At 45.9% G+C, this 20650-nt stretch overlaps 1 protein-coding gene across 1 annotated transcript in view; it reads right to left on the bottom strand.

Annotated features, from left to right (window-relative positions):
• LOC126545701 (F-box only protein 31-like) overlaps positions 1–20650 on the bottom strand; it is a 79122-nt gene that overhangs the window by 19408 nt on the left and 39064 nt on the right. Inside the window, exon 8 of the mRNA XM_050193655.3 lies at positions 16405–16628. Coding sequence (XP_050049612.1) covers positions 16405–16628 — 224 coding nt within the window. The remainder of the gene's footprint in view (positions 1–16404; positions 16629–20650) is intronic.

Genomic DNA, 20650 nt, shown 5'->3' with positions numbered 1-20650 from the left:
TATCGCCACTAAGCAACCACGACAACTTCAGCATAAAAAAAAAAAGCTCCTGTTCCTGAGCCACATCATCAGCACGTCCAGAGTCCGTTCCGACCCACAGAAGGCAGCTGCTATAGCAAAATTCCCATAGCCAATCGACAAAAAGGAAGAGCGCAGATTTTCTGGCCTCTGTGCCTACTATAGTTGCTTTGTCAAACACTTTTGTTGCATCGCTGGCCACTGACTCGTCTCATGAAATCGGAAGTCGAGTTCAAGTGGGAAGCACCGCTAGCCAAAGCATTCCAAAAGCTTAAATGACGCCTGCAGTCACCACCAGTACTCACCCACTTGAGACGAAGATGCCGATACCGAAATCAACATTGACATAAGCAGCGTAGGCCTCGGGGCTGTCTTAGTCCAGAGGAAACACGTACTTGAAAGGGTCATATCTTACACTAATCAGTCGCTGTCGAAAGTGGAGGCCAATTGTTTTACGACAGAGAAGGAATGTCTTGCCACAAATTGGGCTACCACGAAATTTCACCTTACTTATATGGAAGGCTATTCAAAGTTCTAAGCAACCATCACACTTTGTGTTGGCTAGCCAAATTATAGGACCCTTCAGGACGCCTAGCATGGTGGAGCCTCAGACTGCAAGAATTAGACATCACCGTTATGTTGCTTAGTTGTAGTGATTGACTACAACTGCATTTTAGATGCAGCGGCAGGAAGCCGCGAGTGACACACAATGTGGGAGAACAACTTTGCAGGCCACGAATGGTCTAGTCTTTATTGTACAGTAGTAGATGTAGGTGGCGCTAGTAACTATACATAACGTGCCCATTTTTATGTAATGATTATTGAAATGATAGACACGACACCCTACAAAGTTCAGTCCTTGTACCTCAACCTTCGCATTTTCGCAATTTCCCACTGGATTAAAACAAAGAAAAACATCCGCATGTTGATAAAATTGCATAAACAGGCCTGGAGTATGGCCTGATCCCAGTGACCAGGACCGGTAACGCACTCTCTCACCAGAGCAGACCAGAGCAGGATTGGCCACCCTGGTGCAGTACTTGGCCACAACCTCCTATATGAATACAACAATCAAACCCCGGCCCTCAGTCCCAGGCAGCTGCAAAGCAACTGACCACAGCGGCGGTCAGACCTGTGACGCAGCTGAGGGTGCTAAGAATACCTGGGTCCGAACAGGCTGCCATTGGAATCTGAACCTGGCAACGTTTAAGGCTAGAACGTTATCTAGTGAGGCGAGTCTAGCAGTGCTATTGAAGGAGTTAGAGGGCAGTAAATGGGATATAATAGGGATCAGTGAAGTTAGGAGGACAAAAGAAGCATATCCAGTGCTAAAAAGCGGGCACGTCCTGTGCTACCGGGGCTTAGCGGAGAGATGAGAACTAGGAGTCAGATTCCTGATTAATAAAGATATAGCTGGTAACATACAGGAATTCTATAGCATTAACGAGAGGGTGCAGGTCTTGTTGTGAAACTTAACAAGAGCTACAAATTGTAGGTCGTACAGGTCTACGCCCCTACATCCAGTCATGATGACCAGGAAGTCGAAAGCTTCTATGAAGACGTGGAATCGGCGACGGGTAAAGTCAAAACAAAGTACACTACACTGATGGGCGACTTCAATGCCAGGGTAAGCAAGAAGCAGGCTGGAGACAAGTCAGTGGGGGAATATGGCATAGGCTCTAGGAATAGCAGAAGACAGTTATTAGTAGAGTTTGCAGAACAGAATAATATGCGGATAATGAATACCTTCTTCCGCAAGCGGGATAGCCGAAAGTGGACGTGGAGGCGCTCGAATGGTGAGACAAGAAATGAAATAGACTTTATACTCTGCGCTAACCCTGACATCATACAAGATGTGGACTGGCTCGGCAAGGTGTGCTGCAGTGACCATAGGATGGTAAGAACTCGAATTAGCCTAGACTTGAGGAGGGAACAGAAGAAACTGGCACATAAGAAGCCGATCAATGAGTTAGCGATAAGAGGGAAAATAGAGGAATCCTGGATCAAGCTACAGAACAGGTATTCGGCTTTAACTCAGGAAGAGGACCTTAGTGTTGAAGCAATGAACGAGAATCTCATGGGTATCATTAAAGAGTGCGCAATAGAAGTCGGTGGTAACTCCGCCAGACAGGATACCAGTAAGCTATCGCAGCAGACAAAATATCTTATTAAGAAACGCCAATGTATGAAAGCCTCTAACCCTACAGCTAGAATAGAACTGGCAGAACTTTCCAAGTTAATCAACAAGCGTAAGACAACTGACATAAGGAAGTATAATATGGATAGAATTGAACATGCTCTCAGGAACGGAGGAATCAGTGAAGAAGAAACTAGGAATAAGCAATAATCAGATGTATGCGTTAAGAGACAAAGCCGGCAATATCATTACTAATATGGATGAGATTGTTCGAGTGGCTGAGGAGTTCTATAGAGATATATACAGTACCAGTGGCACCCACGATGATAATGGAAGAGAGAATAGTCTAGAGGAATTTGAAATCCCACAAGTAACGCCAAAAGAAGTAAAGAAAGCCTTGGGAGCTATGCAAAGGGGGAAGGCAGCTGGGAGGAATCAGGTAACAGCAGATTTGTTGAAGGATGGTGGGCAGATTGTTCTAGAAAAACTGGCCACCCTGTCTATGCAATGCCTCATGACCTCAAGAGTACCGGAATCTTGGAAGAACACTAACATAATCCTAAGCCATAAGAAAGGGGACGCCAAAGACTTGAAAAATTATAGACCGATCAGCTTACTGTCTGTTGCCTACAAAGTACCAGGCAGGATTCCGTAAAGGCTACTCAACAATAGACCATATCCACACTATCAATCAGGTGATAGAGAAATGTGTGGAATATAACCAACCCTTATACATAGCTTTCATTTATTATGAGAAAGCGTTTGATTCAGTCGAAACCTCAGCAGTCATGGAGGCATTACGGAATCGGGGTGTAGATGAGCCATATGTAAAAATATTGAAAGATATCTATAGCGGCTCCACAGCCACCATAGTCCTCCATAAAGAAAGCAACAAAATCCCAATAAAGAAAGGCGTCAGACAGGGAGATACGATCTCTCCAATGCTATTCACAGCGTGTTTACAGGGGGTATTCAGAGACCTGGATTGGGAAGAATTGGGGATAAGAGTTAATGGAGAATACCTTAGTAACTTGCGATTCACTGATGATATTGCCTTGCTTAGTAACTCAGGTGACCAATTGTAATGCATGCTCACTGACCTGGAGAGGCAAAGCAGAAGGGTGGGTCTAAAAATTAATCTGCAGGAAACTAAAGTAATGTTTAACAGTCTCGGAAGAGAACAGCAGTTTACGATAGGTAGCGAGGCACTGGAAGTGGTAAAGGAATACATCTACTTAGGGCAGGTAGTGACCGCGGATCCATTCATGAGACTGAAATAATCAGAAGAATAAGAATGGGCTGGGGTGCGTTTGGCAGGCATTCTCAGATCATGAACAGCAGGTTGCCATTATCCATCAAGAGAAAAAGTGTATAACAGCTGTGTTTTACCAGTACTCACGTACGGGGCAGAAACCTGGAGGCTTACGAAAAGGGTTCTACTTAAGTTGAGGATGACGCAACGAGCTTTGGAAAGAAGAATGATGGGTGTAACGTTAAGGGATAAGAAAAGAGCAGATTGGGTGAGGGAACAAACGCAAGTTAATGAAATCTTAGTTGAAATCAAGAAAAAGAAATGAGCATGGGCAGGACATGTAATCAGGAGAGGAGATAACCGATGGTCATTAAGGGTTACGGACTGGATTCCAAGGGAAGGGAAGCGTAGCAGGGGGCGGCAGAAAGTTAGGCGGGCGGATGAGATTAAGAAGTTTGCAGGGACAACATGGCCACAATTAGTACATCACCGGGGTAGTTGGAGAAGTATGGGAGAGGCCTTTGCCCTGCAGTGGGCGTAACCAGGCTGATGATGATGATGATTACCGCTCCATTCATCGCTACTTCGTTGCATGTGAACTGTGCCAACGCCGAAAGAAACCATCTATGCCTCCTGCTGGCCTCCTTCAGCCCCTTGATGTCCCATCTGACCCCGTCTCCCAGAGTTGGTCTTGACCTCCTCGGTTCTTTACCTGCCTCTGTGCTACAGACGCTGCTGATTTCCTGCTACATGATGCCATCTTACATTATGGAGCCCTTTGTCAACTCCTCACCGACCGTGGCCGCTACTTTCTCTCCAGCATTATTGATGACCTGTTTCACTCCTGCATAATAAAACACAAATTTACGACAGCTTACCACCTGCAAACCAATGGCTTGACTAAACGATTCAACAGGACGCTAACTAACATGCTTTCTATGTATGTCTCTTCTGACCATCAAGATTGGGATGCTGCATTGCCCTTCGTTACATTTGCCTACAATTCTTCCCGTCACGATACCGCTGGTTTTTCACCCTTCTATCTTCCGTTTGGCTGCAACCCAACATTACCGTTCGACACTACCATCCCCACTGCCGACCATGTGCGCACTGAGTACGCCCGCGATGTCATTTCCAAAGCTGACGAGGCACGCCAGATTGCTCGCCAGCCGAGGTTCATGTTATGTCTTCTTCAGCGGCGCTCCTCTAGAGAAATATTACCGTAACAATGTTTTCCAATTCTTAAAATTAGCTAAGTATAAAATTTGTGTCGCGATAGTTTCATAAAAAAAGAATTATTTACATTACAGTCAACGACTCATTTTCCGGACATGCCCGATAATTCGGATGCCTTTGCGGCCCTGCCACGTACTGTTACGATCGGCCAGCAGGGGTAGTGACCTTCTAACCTCTCCTGCACCACTGCGATGAATAACTTCGTGAAGCTACCAATGTGTCCCCCTCGGACAGACCTGCGGGGCCAGCAAGACGAGACATGTTTGGCAAATTGAGTGTTGTTTGTTGGTTCACTGTCACCATCACGGACCAATGGGAGCAAGAAATTTCTGGAAAAGGGTGTCCTACGGTGTTTCCTCACAGACTCCGGTAACCACCATGGTTGTTTGACAGATGCTCCAGATATTTGCTGGTTCATCCCAGGAACCAAGATGCGCCAGTTTGAGCCAAGTGTGACAATTCCTGTCTGCAAAGCTCCCCTCCTTTCTTTGTGTTCAGTGAACAAAGGTGCGGGAGTTACTGTGTGAACCCTCACTTTCAACACGGGTCCTTTGACGACGATGGATGCTCTGATTAGATGAAGGTGGGGTGGTAGATTTCCCTGGCTTAGGGATCTAGGGTGCACAAAACGAAATTAAGTAGACTTTGCCGGCTTCTCAGTATGCTTCAATTCAGTCATGCTAGATTGATGAGACGTAACGTTCTCCATTCCTCATGTAGATATTGTAAATAAACCCAGTACTCCTCGTTCTTGAAGAGAACATGTTCCTCCCTTCAACAACTGCCTTAGCGTGGATGAGTTGGACGACAGCATGGGCCAGCTACCCCTTCTGACATGCTTGACCCCAACTCTTAGAGTACCCGATAGAGTCAATAGACAGGTTTAGTATAGCGTATACAGTCGAACCCACTTATAACAATATTCAGGTGCCACGAAATTTCCATTGTCATAACCGATAATTGTTATAAGCGGGTTGCATGAAAAAAATCAAAGTTGGGGAATGGCAGAGTTGTTGTGAGAAAACTATAAAGTCAGGGAGGCCAGTGCCCCTCCCCACCACCTTCCTCCATCCGGCTGCTGATTGTGTTCACTCGTTTAGCTGCTTCCTAGGCGCTCCGATCGTGTGTAACAAGCCACGGCTGTTGGCGTTAAAGAATGGCACTGCTATAACAATTGCAAACAGGGGTCACGGGTGGCAAGTGATACGCAAGCACTGCCGAGGCATTGCTTTGGTGGCCCCAAAAGGGGCCTTTTAAAAATTTCGAGAAGGCTGCCACGGCAGCCTGTCAGCTTGAGAAATCCAAAAGAAACGCTGAGGCAATATCGTCACAAGCATCTCGTCACATACTTCTCACTGGCTTGCACGAGAAAACCCTATGTCCGTCAGCCTTGCATGCTTTACGCGAAGCTTGCCAACATTCTTCTACAAGGCATCCAGGTGCTCCACGTAGTGCAGTGGAAGGTTCCTCACGACAACAAAGCCCCGGAGGGGCAGAATCACCTGCTGGGCCTCCTGTGAGGACAACGTTGAGGCAGTCTGCCCTACCGCGTCATCGTTGCCGTCACTATCTGATGCAAGCACAGTCACGACGATCGCCTCATCAGTTAGAAGCACTTAGTTTCCAAATCTACAGCCATGACCTTTCTTTCCACTGGCAACGTCGTGCATTGCTGATCATCAGCAGGCGGATCAGCCATCTTCCGTTTCGGTGGGGAGAAACCACGTGGCCAGGAACAACTTCAACGCAAACAACGAAGACGAACGCGAGCAATTAAGCTGTTTGCAGAACTGCACTGAATGAGGAGCCAGTGAGCAACATACGAGCAGCACAGTTGGCTTGGTCCATTCGTGTTTCAGAGGGTGGGGCGGCTTAGAGCTGTGGGCACAGACAAGCTGTGCGCGCAGCCCATTCATGTTTGGAGGGATGGAAGGGCGACGGGAGAGAGGCTCGCGGAGACTGCTAGAAAATGAGCGCGTGGCAGCTGTTGGAGCAGCGGCCCATCTTGCAGCGACTCGAATTTCTGGTTTTCTTTTTTTCTTTTCCAGGATTTCGCATTTGACCACCTTTCGGCTCAGACACCCAGCAGCCAAACTTCATCGTTATAACCGATAATGCGGCATCGCGGCATTGTAGTAAGCAGGTTAATTCACCATGGAAAACATGCAAAAGTTGACGGTGCAGCAGCTTCTCACTGTTATTACTGATAAATTGTTAAAACCGGTATCGTTGTAAGTGGGTTTGACTGTAGCAGCAAACGCAAGGAGTTAGTGTTAGCGTTAAGGCCAGACCACATGTATGCTTGAGGCTGTGCGTAAGTTCACATCCGCACGCCCATGCACGCGCAGACGGTGCAGCACGGCTTGTACGCATCGAAATGTGGCACGATCTCAATGAACAGCTCCTCTCTGTCGTCGGTCGCTTGGGCTGCCTCGCGTCGGTGTGCCTGGCTGCGCAGCTCAACATGGTACATTCAAACTCTCAGTGAAGCAGATTTAAATCATGCAAGAAAGTGCTTCTTCTTTCCTTTTTGTGCATATCTAATAGCTATAAAAATATAGCAATTATGTTTTTAGATATCAAAGCATTTTGAAACACTGTCAATAACAAAGTACAAAGTGGTGTCTGCCAAGGCATCTATGAGTGAGCACAGTGAGCGCGTGCTGTAGCGCATCTTTGTGGATACAAACCGCCATTTCGTGTCCGCAAGTGTACGTGTGGTCTGGGCTTTAGGGTTGCGTTCTCCAAACTGGGCATGCGTTGTACGTAAACAGTGCTGGATCTCTTACGTACGTATGTTATTTTCGGGATTTAGCGTTGAACACTAATGCACGCAAGAGGAGCCTTACGTACAGCAACATGGCGGCGCCAGTCGAAGCAAGAGCTGCCCACTTCCGATCTATCGAGATGTCAGCCCGCATTATCCGGCTCATTCATTCCCCACTAACCTCGTATTTGCTTTAGATTTGTGTGATGATGCTTTGACAGCGACGTACTGGTGATAAATGGACATTGTTTTTGAGATACGTTCTCAATTAATGGCACAGTAGGCTTGACAAGAGAGTTTGCTCATGTTTGCTGTAGCCGCATCGAGATGACGCCAAAGCCTGTCTTTTGTTCATTTGCTCAACTTAGGCTGTGTTGAAATACTTGCCGTAAACAGCAAAGCAGACGGGTAAGCGGGCAGTGGCCATCGTAATTCTCATTCCAATTCTCACGGACATGTCAAAGTAGACTGCTTCGCGAAGACAGCATCGAAGTCAAAAATACGACGCAGGCTACTTTCCTGTCCAAACAAGATGGCAGAGCAGGATGCTTGGAAACTCGATGGGAAGGTTGTCTGCACATAAGAAAATGTAGACACACTTTCCTATTCTCTTAATGTAAGTCACGTCATGTGCAAGGACTTGAAATACAGAAATAATGTGTACTTTTCTCAACATTTCTTTGTCACCATGAGGTGGCGTCACGTCGCAGAAGTGTCTTCCAAATGGCTCGAAACGTGTTCCATTACATGGCCTCGAAGCTGTCTTAGACGTAGATGAAGATGTAGACAGTCTCCGACACTAGCCAGAATTGGAACACACCATTAGTGAGGCACTTGCAGATTCGGCATTGGATCAGCTCGACATTTCGTATGGATTTGGCTTGCCAGTATACTTCGTGTTTTTACATCTATATGGTGCCGTATATGTTTGCGTTTTAGAGTTAGTGTTTTGCTGTGTTCCGCTATTGTGCCTAGTTTATGCCGTGCAGTGCAGCCTTTCTAAGCATTAGCGCTGCGTTGCACGCTAATGCTAATACAAGTGTTTTACACAATACTACTAAAACTGTCTAATGTATAAGAAAGTCTGAAATTTCTAATGCAAAAATCTTTTGTCGGCCGATTTTCAGACTTTCTGCCATGACCGCAGGTCCAAAACAGCATTAATGAAGCCACCATGGCTGCCATTTTGATTAAGTCGCTGCCTGGAACAGGCGCTCACGCACGCAAATCCACCGGCAGCCGTAGCCATCACCGCGGCAATGCTAGGCCTAGCTACGTCAATGTTCGCTACCAAGCTTCTTGCTATTCAGTGCAGTGTTTTTCATTAAAACAATTCGTCACTGTTAGCAATTGGCCTCACTCTGCCTTTGTAATTAATCCTTGCCAATGGCTTCGAAGCTCAGAAAGCACGACACGATGCATAATACCAGTTCCCGAAAGTACTCTTCGCCTCAATACGGCAATATTACACAGTGATGCATACGCAACATATTGGCCAGGTGCGGCGTATTACGTTGTAAATATACTTGTATATAGCTTTTCATCTGCGTCTTCTTACGTAACATATCTGGTGGAGGTGGACGTTCCCTGTACCTGGTCACGGAGCTTCGCAGTGGACGGTACGTCGAGCCTAGCTTCATGGCTCCCGGCGATGACAACTCGACTCAGCCGCCTCCGACACCTGCTGCCACTTCGACGACCTACATCACTCTCCCTGCTCCTCGTGATCCTGGCGTATTCTCGGGCAAAGATGGGGAAGACGTCGACGACTGGATCAGCCTGTACGAACACGTCAGCCGCAATAACCGGTGGGACCCTACTATCATGCTCGCCAACGTAGTCTTTTACCTCGGTGGCACACCTCGAGTTTGGTTTCGGACGCACGAAGAGGAGCTTACCAGTTGGGATTCGCTCAAGCAAAAGCTCAGAGACTTGTTCGGCAACCCCTACGGCCACAAACTTGCCACGCAGAAGGCGCTTTCCGGCCGTGTGCAGACGTCAACAGAGCCCTATGTCACGTACATTCAGGACGTCTTGGCTCTGTGCCGCAAAGTTGATGCACACATGACTGAGTCAGACAAGGTATCCCACATCCTCAAAGGCATTGCCGATGACGCCTTCAACTTGCTCGTATTCAACAACGTCGCGACGGTGGATGCTGTTATAAAAGAGTGCCGCCGCCTGGAACTCGCTAAAAGCCGACGTATCGACCAGCAGTTTGCCTGTTTGCCCAACACCCCAGCGACATCTTCCTGTGCCGACGCTCCTCGTCCCAACAACACTGGCGATATTACCAAGATCGTCCGGTGTGAGATTGAGGCCGCCTATCCGGCTGCCTTCGACTCCAGCCCCACCAACGCACCTGCAGTCACGGTTTCCCTGATCCAGGCAGTTGTCCGCCAGGAGTTCGAAAACATGGGCCTTCACACCATCTGCTCGGCCCATCGCCCTGATACCCATCCGGCTTCTTCGATTCCGCCCCGTCCCGCATCTTCTTACCCAGCACCTCCACCAGATATGTTACGTAAGAAGACGCAGATGAAAAGCTATATACAAGTATATTTACAACGTAATACGCTGCACTTGGCCAAGAGGCAACAGCCCGCGCTATCCTCCAATCGTCGTCGTCGTCTTCTTACTGCTCGCCTCTTCGTCATCGGTAATACTATTCCGTAGCAATATTAAAGTGAAACATACCAAGAATGGGAAGGGGCAATTGTCACGGGATACAGTTAGTATTCCTTGATTATACCCGCGGTCTCCCGTCACAGTCAGAGCACCGATATGCCTAAGAAGTGTACTGGCAGGCCTTGAGAGCCATTTCAGACGTACCTGTGGCTATTTGAGCCCATGGGGGCAGTATAAGGCATGCATTTCTCTTCTTGGACTGCCTGATCTTTTGGATGTTTTCGCAGCCCCTAGGGCACTCGAAAAATCAAACATTGACTTGCACGCAATGACGTTTGCAACTGGAAGTCTGATCAACTGAGGAGCTAGTAAATGACTGGATTTAAAGGGCCCCTCACCAGGCCCCATGGCAAATTTTGGTTATACGCTGGAAGTTGTTACATGTCCTCTAGGGAGCGTTCTACTGCAAAAAAGTTTCAAATTGGCTCACTAATAGCAGAGATAGAAATATTTTAATGCTGCGAACCCATGATTTCAGCAGGCGGGCTCCACTGCCAAGCAAGACGCTTTCTTCACTCGCCCCGTCTAGCCTTCGCAAGCGAAATTCCTTCCCTGCGTTCTCCCATGCCAGACCTCGAGGATTACGTGACGCTTATGTCACAGGCCCCGCCTACATTTCTTTTTATCCTCGCTTTTTTTTTTCCGGCGCTAAGCATTTCCGCTTACGGAATCGCAGGCTGTTGTCTCGTTCGCGCAGTGCACGATATTGCGCGCTGCGCACAAGGAAACATATCTAGCGGTATAATTCAGTGTTACACGAATACTGAGGCAGAACAAGCAGATTGCAGAGCATGATCACGAGCTGGAGCACGTTAGAAAATAGCATTGTTTCGGTACCTACGCATGTGACCGCACGACCGTGGGAACAAGCAGACGAAGTGGAAGTACATCTCTTTTCCTTTGGTGCAAAGTAAAACAAAAAACACACAGACATTCCATTTGTGTGTTTTTATTATTTCTCTAAACATCAATTCGTCAATTCAAGCAACAGATCGCATAGATAACAGATGTTGTCTTGAATTATTCTCGAAGTCACATGTCACCACAAGCGACATCACACTGCAGACAAGGCTACGTAGGCGCAGGGGCACGACTATGTCACCATCCGGCTTGGAGTGCGGCGGCCGCGAGGACAAGGAAAAATGGCGTCCTGTTTGAAATTTCAGGTCTTTCCGCGGTGCGTAGCAATGTAATACTTTGCAGACACGATCGTTATCGCTCAAGGTATGCTCTGCGCTTGTCAGCTCAAAATGGCCAGATCTGGTGAGGGGCCCTTTAAGAAAAAACCAGCCCAAAAAAGACGCACACAAGAAACATACAAGAGACAGGAAAGAGCCTCTTTCCTGTCTCTTCTTGTATGTTTCCTGTGTGCGTTTTTTTTTAACTGGCTTTTTCTTAAATACAATGCACCAACTAGCCCAACAACGTGTTTTAAGAGAAATGACTGTTTTAGCTTATCTGGAGCCCCATGACATTTAAAAAAAAAAATCCAGCATGTCACCAGATGCATATAGTGTTGTGATCATGCAACAAGTGCGGTACTGTAGCACCACACATTGTATAAAAGAATGCAAATATGGGGAGATTGATTAAAAAGTGAATTGCTCAGCATAAATTGACATAACAAGTTTGTTTATAAAGCCACCTAAAAGCAAGGTATTCTAATTGGATGACTAGAAATTATTGAGCAGCAGTTATTGATCATTGTGCGTTTGTTAATGAACTATCGCCTCTGCGCAACAACTGCAACTCTCCTGCAGCAAAATCATTCAAAACGGTCTTCACTTGAATCTATCTAATAAATGCTGTCATCCCCTCATGTTCAAGCAGAAATGAATTTGCAACCATTTCAAACACTGTATCCTCATATCAAATAAAAATCAAATAGCAAGGACAGTGATCCTTATTCAAATTTTCCAGTATTCGCACAACCCTAAAATTTAGCCAAGTTAAAGGATAAGCTACACATGTACATGCCTGAGGCATGATGTTGTGCATTTCGTGTATTTGAAAATGTAAAAACAGATAATCCCATGCCGTGTACCCACTTGACTTTTTTTTTTGTAATAGTTGATTGATATGACATGCGAATATAAGTTACTTGGGGTTGCAGGCTCCCGGCTGCTATGGTGTGTGCGAAAGCGTCTACAAAAAGTAAATATTTTTGGATAGAGCCAGGCTTTTAAAGGTAAACCTTTGCATTTTGGTCTCTTCTTTCTTTGGCATGTCCCTTATTTAAGCTCATGTTTTGCTGGATATCAGCTTGTAAGGCCAATTTGGTATGGCGACCTGCTACCCTGCATGACAACAATACTAAAGCAATAAAATCACAACAGCTCAGGATAACCAAACTGTCTTGCAATGAACCAATTTGTTACTCTTGTGTGTGAGAGACAAAGCATTCATCAGTTACGACTCTTTCCTACCATTTGTAATCTTACTCCAGTGTTCTCCACGTAAGTTCGCTACATCAAACTAACCATACTGTTTTAGTAATGTTTATTTCTTATGAGCACAAAAATAAAAGACACGATTGAGCCATCAGAAGTCCCTTGATGTCACTTGTCGTGCAAGTAAAAAAATTATGCAGACCCAATGCACATGTTAAAATATCTGAAGTGAAGCTTTCGTGAAGCGGTTAATGAACTACAGTTAAACCTCAAGATAACGAAGTCAGGAAAATTGGCAATTTGCTTTGTTATATCAAAATTTCGTTGTATTGAATTCGACCTTTTATGCAAATAAGTACAGTCGCCGATCGGTTTCTCTTACACGGAAAGGGGCCGCAGGAATTTGCGAATTATCTGGCAATCGAAAAAAGCAAATTTGAATAAGAAAACAATTTTGATAAATTTGAGAGTCGGCAACGAATGATACGGTTTTATTGCACGTATGTTGGTGATATCTTCACATTGGTGGTACAAATTAAGTGAAGCCAGCCACGCTTTCGTGCGCACTCCGCCCCGGCGGCTGATAGTGTCGCTCTCACTGGAACAACGCTATCAGGAAAAGTGCTGGCAGCTGGGAAGGAATGCTTCGTCTGCCTCTCACTCTAATGGGTCCCCGAAACTCGAGATTACGCAACCTCATATGCGCTCAGCCGTGCTTACAGCCATGGGCTGCCACAGCCGAGACGCACGCCAGCTTACACCTACCCATTCGCGCACACTTGATCACATTACCGCAAGCTCGCTCCCCTCCCTGTTTTCGATTGCTCGCACGGGAAGGCGTCACTCATGAAGCCACCATCTTTTTTGTCTCATCCTCGCACACCTTCATTTGCACCTAAAGCACACAGTGCACAGGGCTTGGACGTTATACGGAACATGATGCAGCTCCACTTTGGCAGTCGCTCTTGTTGTGCAGCCCGCAATTTGAGAAGTGCGTTTGCAAGCAGCCGCTTGTAATTCAATCAATTGCCCATCTGCGTCTGTGGAAGTTTCCATTTATTGTCTCGGTAGTCTTTTGCGGCAGCAGTGAAATTTTATTATGTTGAAATCACATACAAATACACTTCGTTATATTGAGGTTCTAAAATCATGGCGCTCTATGGACAACAGGTTATGAAAAGTTAAATACTTTGTTATATCATGAATTTTGTTATATTGAAGTTTGTTATATCGAGGTTTAACTGTACTATAAGTTTGTCCATTTCATTGCTGTGTCATTGGCATGAAGGAAACTAGTGCGCACATGTGCTCTTGCACAGGCGTGCCTAGCAATGTGACAAACCTTATACAGTCTAATCTCGTTAATTCGAACACACTATCGAAATTCCAGTTTATTTGAACTGATGCTGTGGTCCCGTCAAAGTTATGTATATTCCAATGAGTGAAAACGCCTGGTACTTCGAACGTGCAAGCATGTCCAACAGTTGATTCGAACATACTGCGCTTCAACAATGTTCTCAGCAATGCGCCAAATCACGCGGCGGTGCCTCCGACCAGCATTGCTCTGACCCCGCCATAGAGGAAATGCTTAGGAGAGACCCCTGAATGCTGCATGCGAAGAAAAAAAATTTAAAATTTTGCGGAAATTTCACTTTCTCTCAAATGGCAAGGTCGCCATTTCTGCGTCGCACCGTAATGCCCCAGCCACACTAGTGGCAAAACACGCACCGCGGGAGGGATCAGTCCTAAGCCGATTTTTCACGGCTCATGGCGGCGGCACGCAAGCCATGAGCGGAGGAGACCAATAAGTGGGAAACTGGTGTCATGCGGACGCACCCAACCGCTCTATTAGTACTCGCACCTGGCTCAGCCAGGCCGCTTGTTTCGCACTATGATCTGCTCGCGTCAGCTCTCGCTCACAATCGTTTTGGTTGGCCTAGTTTGGTCTGGTTCGCGCTTGTTTTTTAAAAATGATGAGTGTAAACTGAGACGTTCTGATGAAAAGGTTCTTGGAGACAGTGCGCCATATTCGATTCTGTGTGACTAGACCGACTCTGAATACAAGGACACGAAGGCAACACCCAGTATCTCATTCTCCTTGTTTTTTGAACACGATTCTCCTTTTTTTTGAGCGGCGCCTGCCCCATCGGCCCAGTGCCAGCTTGCTCCTTGAAGTTTCGTTTTCTACCGTTACCGGGAAGCAAGCGTTGGCCGGCGTGGGCAGTTTCACGGTCCTCACTCGCTGTAAGCTTGCGTGCCACAATATTTCACGACTTGCACCGTTCGTGCATTGTGCTATGGTGCACGAATACTTCAAGAACAAGTCCTTCTTTTAATTCGAACTTCTTTTAATTAGAACAAATTTTTGGGCCCCTTGAAGTTTGAATTATCAAGATTCGACTGCATTGGCTTATATTTCTTCTTCTTACTTATTTTAAATGCACTGGCAGCTTCTTTGACCAATTCCACGTTGTGGTTATGTGCCATAGTATGGAAATTATAATTGTCATCAAGACACAGCAATCATCTCAAAGAGCAAGTTGGCGTTCGCATGATATGCACCGCTTGCTTCTTGGCCAACCCCCTGTGGGTATGTGCCACTTTATGAAAATCATAATCATCATCAACACACGAGGATCATCTCGAAGAGCGAGTTGGCATTGGGCCAACATGTAATGCCCACTTCTTGGCCAATCCTCTGTTGTGGATATGTGCCATAGTATGGAAATCATCTTTATCATCACCAGGTGGACAGGCTTCTCAGCTGATCCCCCGGTCCTGGTGATGTGCCATAGTATGGAAATCATTATCATCATTGACATGCAGTGATAATTTCAGAGCTAGTTGGTGTTGGCATGAGTGAAGTACAGTTAAACCTCGATATAACGAAGTAGGTAAAATTGGCAATCTGCTTTGTTAAAGAGAAATTTCGTTGTATTGAAATTCAACCTTTTACCTAAAGAAGTACAGTTGCTGACTGATTTTTCTTACACGAAAAGAAACCGCAGAATTTTTCGAATTATCGGGCAATTGAAAAAAGCAAGTTTGAATGAGAAAAAAATTCATTTTGATGAATTTGGGAGTCGGTGACAAATGATGCGGTTTCATGCCACGTCGATGATATCTTCACATAGGCAGTACGAATTAAGTGAAGCCAGCCACGCTCTCGCGTGCACTCCGCACCTGCAGCTGGTAGCGTCGCCCGCACTGGAACAACGCTATCATGAAAAGCACCGGCAGCAAGGAGCAAATGCTTTGTCTGCCTCTCGCTGCCAAATGCACTTCTTTTTTCTTTCTTTTTTAAGAGTGAGAATTCTACTCAGCGAGAAATCAACCGGCCGAATGACCCGACCCTACACAGGCAAAACAATGGATGGTAAGCAAAGAATGTGTAGCTTTAAAAATCACAACACTAGTATGCAGTAACTAAATAACAAAATTCATTTGATTTGGCATGTTAAATTGCATGACCAAACTTGGACAGGACTGTACGGAAATTTGGCACCTTAAATTGCATGACCAAACTTGGACAGGACTGTAAGGAAAACACCATCAAATGAAGAATGCCAAAGAGGATAAAGTTTGAATCCTTCTCACATACCCTTGACATTAAATTAACCTGTCTGAAAAATCTGTGCCGCATCAGATACACAGATGCATTGGTGTACACTGATAAGGAAGGGTAAAGGTAGCAGACCAAACGTTCATTCACACAATAAAAATGGTGGGTCAGCTAGTACACGACAAATGATTTATATGCAGTGGTAACATTTAACTGCTCCAGAAATCTGCTGCCTTGTAACCTTTTATTCTGCTCTACCACAAAACCAGAGTGATATAGCAGCCGCTGCTGAACTGATGAATATGCTCAAGGCACAAATAGCAAATAGCAAATGCTTGTCATGGCCACACTAACCTGGCAATGCAAGTCCTGGGAATCTCAAGAAAACGTTCATGACAGTCCACTGGGACACGAAATGGCTGGGGCGTGGTTGGCACAGTGTTGTATGCGGTGCCACTTGCACGCACCTCGATGGCATCCAAGGCTGATATGGATCCTTGCTGCTGTGCTGTCAACACCATTGAGTACTGCAGCACCACCTCAAAAGTCACCTGGCCAGATGGTACATTGGGGTCACCCTGCAGAGACAGCAACCCCTTACGAAAATCAGTGATGCCCGAGTGCGGTTCTTGTAGAGAGTACATCATCATCATCATCATCAGCCTGGTTATGCCCACTGCAGGGCAAAGGCCTCTCCCATACTTCTCCAACTACCCCGGTCATGTGCTAATTGTGGCCATGTTGTCCCTGCAAACTTCTTAATCTCATCCGCCCACCTAACTTTCTGCCGCCCTCTGCTACGCTTTCCTTCCCTTGGAATCCATTCCGTAACTTACTGACCATCGGTTATTTTCCCTCCTCATTACGTGTCCTGCCCATGCCCATTTCTTTTTCTTGATTTCAACTAAGATATCATTAACTCGCATTTGTTCCCTCACCCAATCTGCTCTTTTCTTATCCCTTAACGTTGTACCAATCATTCTTCTTTCCATAGCTTGTTGCGTCGTCCTCAATTTAAGTAGAACCCTTTTCGTAAGCCTCCAGGTTTCTGCCCCGTACGTGAGTACTGGTAAGACACAGCTGTTATAAACATTTCTCTTGAGGGATAATGGCAACCTGCTGTTCATGATCTGAGAATGCCTGCCAAACGCACCCCAGCCCATTCTTATTCTTCTGATTATTTCAGTCTCATGATCCGGATCCGCAGTCACTACCTGTCCTAAGTATATGTATCCCTTTACCACTTCCAGTGCCTCACTACCTATTGTAAACTGCTGTTCCCTTCCGAGACTGTTAAACATTACTTTAGTTTTCTGCAGATTAATTTTTAAACCCACCCTTCGGCTTTGCCTCTCCAGGTCAGTGAGCATGCATTGTAGTTGGTCCCCTGAGTTACTAAGCAAGGCAATATCATCAGCGAATCGCAAGTTACTAAGGTATTCTCCATTAACTCTTATCCCCAATTCTTCCCAATCCAGGTCTCTGAATACCTCCTGTACACACGCTGTGAATAGCATCTGAGAGATCGTATCTCCCTGCTTGACGCCTTTCTTTATTGGGGTTTTGTTGCTTTCTTTATGGAGGACTACGGTGGCTGTGGAGCCGCTATAGATATCTTTCAGTATTTTTACATACGGCTCGTCTACACCCTGATTACGCAATGCCTCCATGACTGCTGAGGTTTCGACTGACTCAAACGCTTTCTCGTAATCAATGAAAGCTATATATAAAGGTTGGTTATATTCCGAACATTTTTCTATCACCTGATTGATAGTGTGAATATGGTCTATTGTTGAGTAGCCTTTACGGAATCCTGCCTGGTCCTTTAGTTGACGGAAGTCTAAGGTGTTCCTGATTCTATTTGCAATTACCTTAGTAAATACTTTGTAGGCAACGGACAGTAAACTGATCGGTCTATAATTTTTCAAGTCTTCGGCGTCCCCTTTCTTATGGATTAGGATTATGTTAGCGTTTTTCCAAGATTCCGGTACACTCGAAGTCATGAGGCATTGCGTATACAGGGTGGCCAGTTTCTCTAGAACAATCTGCCCACCATCCTTGTAGAGAGTACAAGCACTATCAATATCTTCAAAGTGTTACGAACAGCACATAAATATGTTTTTAATGGTTGTGAGCTCCTTATGCTAGGCAATGTGTAAGTTTGGCCTGATCAGTACAATGCAACCAAAACCATGAAAAATACGATCACATGAACGGTGCATCACTGTTCAATATTGTCCCGTAGTGATAGTCAAGAAAGCAGCAAAACTGTGAATGGCGAAACTAGTGTTTTATTGGGCGACCTGTGCCCTCAAAAACAGGCTACCCTCAAAGCACAACGATAGCAGGGAACACAGTCGGCGATCGGCGAAAATCTCATCAGTGGGTGAAGCGCAGCGGCTTTTATACATCAGTCATCGAAGGTTTCAGAGTAATCGCTGGTGCCCACGTGTCTTACAGCAAGTTCTACACCATGCCCGTCGCGCATACATGCAATCAGATTACACAAGGTTCAGTGACAACAGACAGTGGATAGAACCATCGCTAACATTCCAGACACTTCCAATACATGCAGGCAGGCGTGTCCTGCGCTGAGCAGCGATAACATTTGTTAGAAAACGCGGTCACCCGGTAAACAAGTACACATGTTATTATGGTAGACAGTGCAGACGATGAGACAAGAGAGATAAACAGGACAAATGTTCTCTGTCCCTTGTGTCATCATCTGCATTGTCCATTCTGTTGAATACAAGCAAACAAGCCCAACTAACACACACAATGGCACCAGTGCTTCATGCGTCTCCTTAAGGTGAGACCAAACGTACGCTTGCCGACGCATGCAAGCTTGCACCTGCCATGCCTTGCGAGGAATGGCAGTTCGCATCTACAATAGACTCGCGACAGCATGCGGTCACTCAGATTTCATAGACGCCTTGGTAAACACCACTTCGTACCTTATTAATGGCAGTGTTTCAAAATGCTTCAATATCTATAAACGTAATTGTTATATGTTTAGACCTGCTAGATCAGCACAAAAAGAAAAGAAAAAGCACTTCCTCTCATGATATAAATCTGCCTCACTGAGCGTTGATTGTACCACGCCGTAGCTGCGTAGCCAGGTGCTTGGGCGCGAGCTTTTGCACGTCCGCAAGTGTATGTGTGGTCTGGGCTTTAGTCGTGTTTCACTTCTTCCATGCTATGAATCTCAAGTCTCCTTACATTACTCCCTTAACCCTGTTGACTAATCAGTGGACGATTTCCGCCAAGGTTATGAGACGATGGTCCCAAATAGAACAGTCAACGTAGGTTTGAATGGTGTAAAGAATGCATCAATCCATTGCTGTTAACAGTTCCGAGTTATGCACTTCCCAACCGTAGGCTTTGAAGCAGCTGAGCAATTTGTAGGCATCAATAAAAAAGAGTTGGCCTCATAAATAACAGTTGGACACCTTTAAAGATACAGAAGAACCACACTGATACGATTCCATTATGATCGATTTCCCGCCACCAACGTTTATGATCGAGAACACAAAAGATGACCCAATACAGTTATGCTTATTTTTTATCAGTTCCTACGTTCCCGGAAAGCGCAATCTTTCGGCACCAACATTCAGCAGATTGCCACACTGCGATCTTATGATATGTTTTCTGGCCGCTATATCCCATGTAATTAATCAAAGGTGCGAGGTGTGAGCGATCCAGAATAGTAGCAGCCACCAGCAGCATCTTCCCCGAAATATTCGACCGAGCATCTCACGTGAAACTGCTGGTGCTCACAAGTTTCTTATTCTGGTACAGTCAAATCCACTTATAACAATATTCAAGTGCCGAGAAAATTCCATTGATATAACCGATAATTGCTATAACCAGGTTGCACGAAAAAAAAAAGGGGGGGGGGGGTGGCAGAACTGTCGTGCGAAAACCATAATGACCGTGAGGCCAATGCCCCTCCCCACCACCTTCCTCCACCCGGCTGCTGATTGTGTTGACTCGTTTCACTGTTTAACTCTGCTTCCTGCACACTTCGATCGCGTATAAGAAGCCGCGGCTGTCAGCGCTAAAAAATGTCACTGCTATAACTGCAAAGTGGGGTCACAGGCGGCAAGTGACGTGTGAGCTCCACTGAGGCATCACTTTGGTGGTCTCAAAAGGGGCCTTTTAAAAAATGTGAGAAGGTTGCCACGGCAGCCTCTCAGTTTGAGAAATCCAGAAGAAAAGCCAGGCGAGATTGCCACAAGCATCTCACTCATACTTCTCACTGGCTTGCACAAGAAAACCCTGTGTCCATCAGCTTTGCTTGCTTTACGCGAAGCTTGTCGACATGCTTCTCCAAAGCATACAAGTGCTCCACATAGTGCAATGGAAGGTCCCTCATGAAAATGAAGCCACGGAGGGACTGAACCATCTGCAGGACCTCTTATGAGATCAACCTTGAGGCAGCCTGCCCTACCGCATCATTGCTGCCGTCGCTGCTCTCTGATGTAAGCATGTTCGCGACGATCGCCTCATTGGTTAGAAGCACTTTGTTTCCAAATCTATAGCAGTGCACTTTCTTTTCACCAGCAACATTGTGTAATGTCAATGATTAGCAGGCAGATCA

This window comes from Dermacentor andersoni, chromosome 1 (genome assembly GCF_023375885.2).
Source record: "Dermacentor andersoni chromosome 1, qqDerAnde1_hic_scaffold, whole genome shotgun sequence".
Classification (NCBI taxonomy): Eukaryota; Metazoa; Arthropoda; class Arachnida; order Ixodida; family Ixodidae; genus Dermacentor; species Dermacentor andersoni.
The sequence above is the reverse complement of the archived record's forward strand: the minus strand, read 5'-3'. Positions and strand labels throughout refer to the sequence as shown.